Consider the following 1,573-nt stretch of genomic DNA (forward strand, 5'->3'; position numbering starts at 1 on the left):
TTTTTTAAATATACGCTTTTCTCTCCTTCTCACACACAAAGCAACACACATCTCTTTCTTTCTTTCTTTCTTTCTTTCTTTCTTTCTTTCTTTCTTTCTTTTTCCCTCTCTCTCTTTCTCTCTCTCTCTCCCACACATACACACAACACACACTTTCTGTCTCGCACTCCTAATCAACACATTCACACGCCCCTGTCTATTTTCTCTTGTTCACTTTATTCTGACACAAAAAAAATGTACATTTCTAGCCACAGAAATAAATAAATAAAAGATATTTAAGGAATTTACCGAACACCGTATGGTAACAGCTGAGCCCGTTTTCTGCAACGTACTGTTTGAGTTTGTGGATGTAAGATGTTTCTCAGAGAATGGGTTCACACGCACATACACACACAAAAATACATACATCTTCCGGTGTAAGGAAGACAATTAATTTCTGACTGTTACATCGCAAAGAGTTACCTTTCTCGTCCACAATATTGAAGGCTTTTCTGACCTTCTGAACCTAGGTTCCCCATTACTCCATATTACTCCATAAGTGAAAAAGCTAAAACATGTAGAACGATCTGTGGAACGTAAGTGATGTATTTGCGAAGTATAAACGAAATCGGATGAAATATATTAATTTTACTTGTGATCAAGCTAATGGTTGGTCACTACGCGCGCACGCACGCACACACACACACACACACACACACACACACACACACACACACACACACACACACACACACACACACTTTCGTTTTATACATTATAGATTAATAACACATACCTTGACAAGCAATATAACGTTGGTTCTGAAACAAAACAAAGTTAATTTTAAAAGTTATCAACATGTCATTCATTCAATTATTAAATATCAAACAACGAAATACATAATTTTATTCACTAAATTTTAATGGTCATTGTTTTTCATAGTTTTTGTTATAGTAAATCTTAGTTTAAGATTATTGTTACTGTAACTCATCTACAATGAGATTGCCCATGGAGGGTTATAAAATAAACACAGTAAATCCAAAGTAACAGTCGTCATTTATAATACTCTCCTAACTTTATATTTACAAATTATTCAGTTTACCTGGAAATAAATGAGTGTTACTTTCCATTGTGAATAGCTGTAGATGTATTTGTTGATGTTATTATTGTAGTAGATGCCTTTCTTTTATCTTTTACATGTTTCAGCCAATAGACTACGGCCAGGCTGAGGCACTGCCTTGAGTTTTGTTTCAGTGGAATGAACCAACCCCAGTCTTTCTTTTTAAGCCTGGTACATATTCTATTGGTCTCTTTTACCGAACCGCAAATTTACGAGTACGCAAACAACACCAATATCAGTTGCCGAGCGGTGGTGGGGGACAAACACAGACATAAACAAACACTCACACATACATACATGCATACATACATGCATACATACATAAACACATACACGTACATACATATATAAACACACACACAAACATACATATTGTGTACATACATACGTACACACACACACACGCACACACACACACACACACACACACACACACACACACACACACACACACACACACACACACACACACAC

General features: G+C 36.1%; 1 protein-coding gene across 1 annotated transcript in view; it reads right to left on the minus strand.

Moving 5' to 3' along the window:
- LOC106879751 (multiple epidermal growth factor-like domains protein 10) overlaps positions 1 to 1,573 on the minus strand; it is a 46,007-nt gene that overhangs the window by 23,350 nt on the left and 21,084 nt on the right. The window contains exon 16 of the mRNA XM_052978072.1: positions 776 to 800. Within this exon, the coding sequence (XP_052834032.1) occupies positions 776 to 800 (25 nt within the window). The remainder of the gene's footprint in view (positions 1 to 775; positions 801 to 1,573) is intronic.

This window comes from Octopus bimaculoides, chromosome 30 (assembly GCF_001194135.2).
Source record: "Octopus bimaculoides isolate UCB-OBI-ISO-001 chromosome 30, ASM119413v2, whole genome shotgun sequence".
NCBI lineage: Eukaryota > Metazoa > Mollusca > Cephalopoda > Octopoda > Octopodidae > Octopus > Octopus bimaculoides.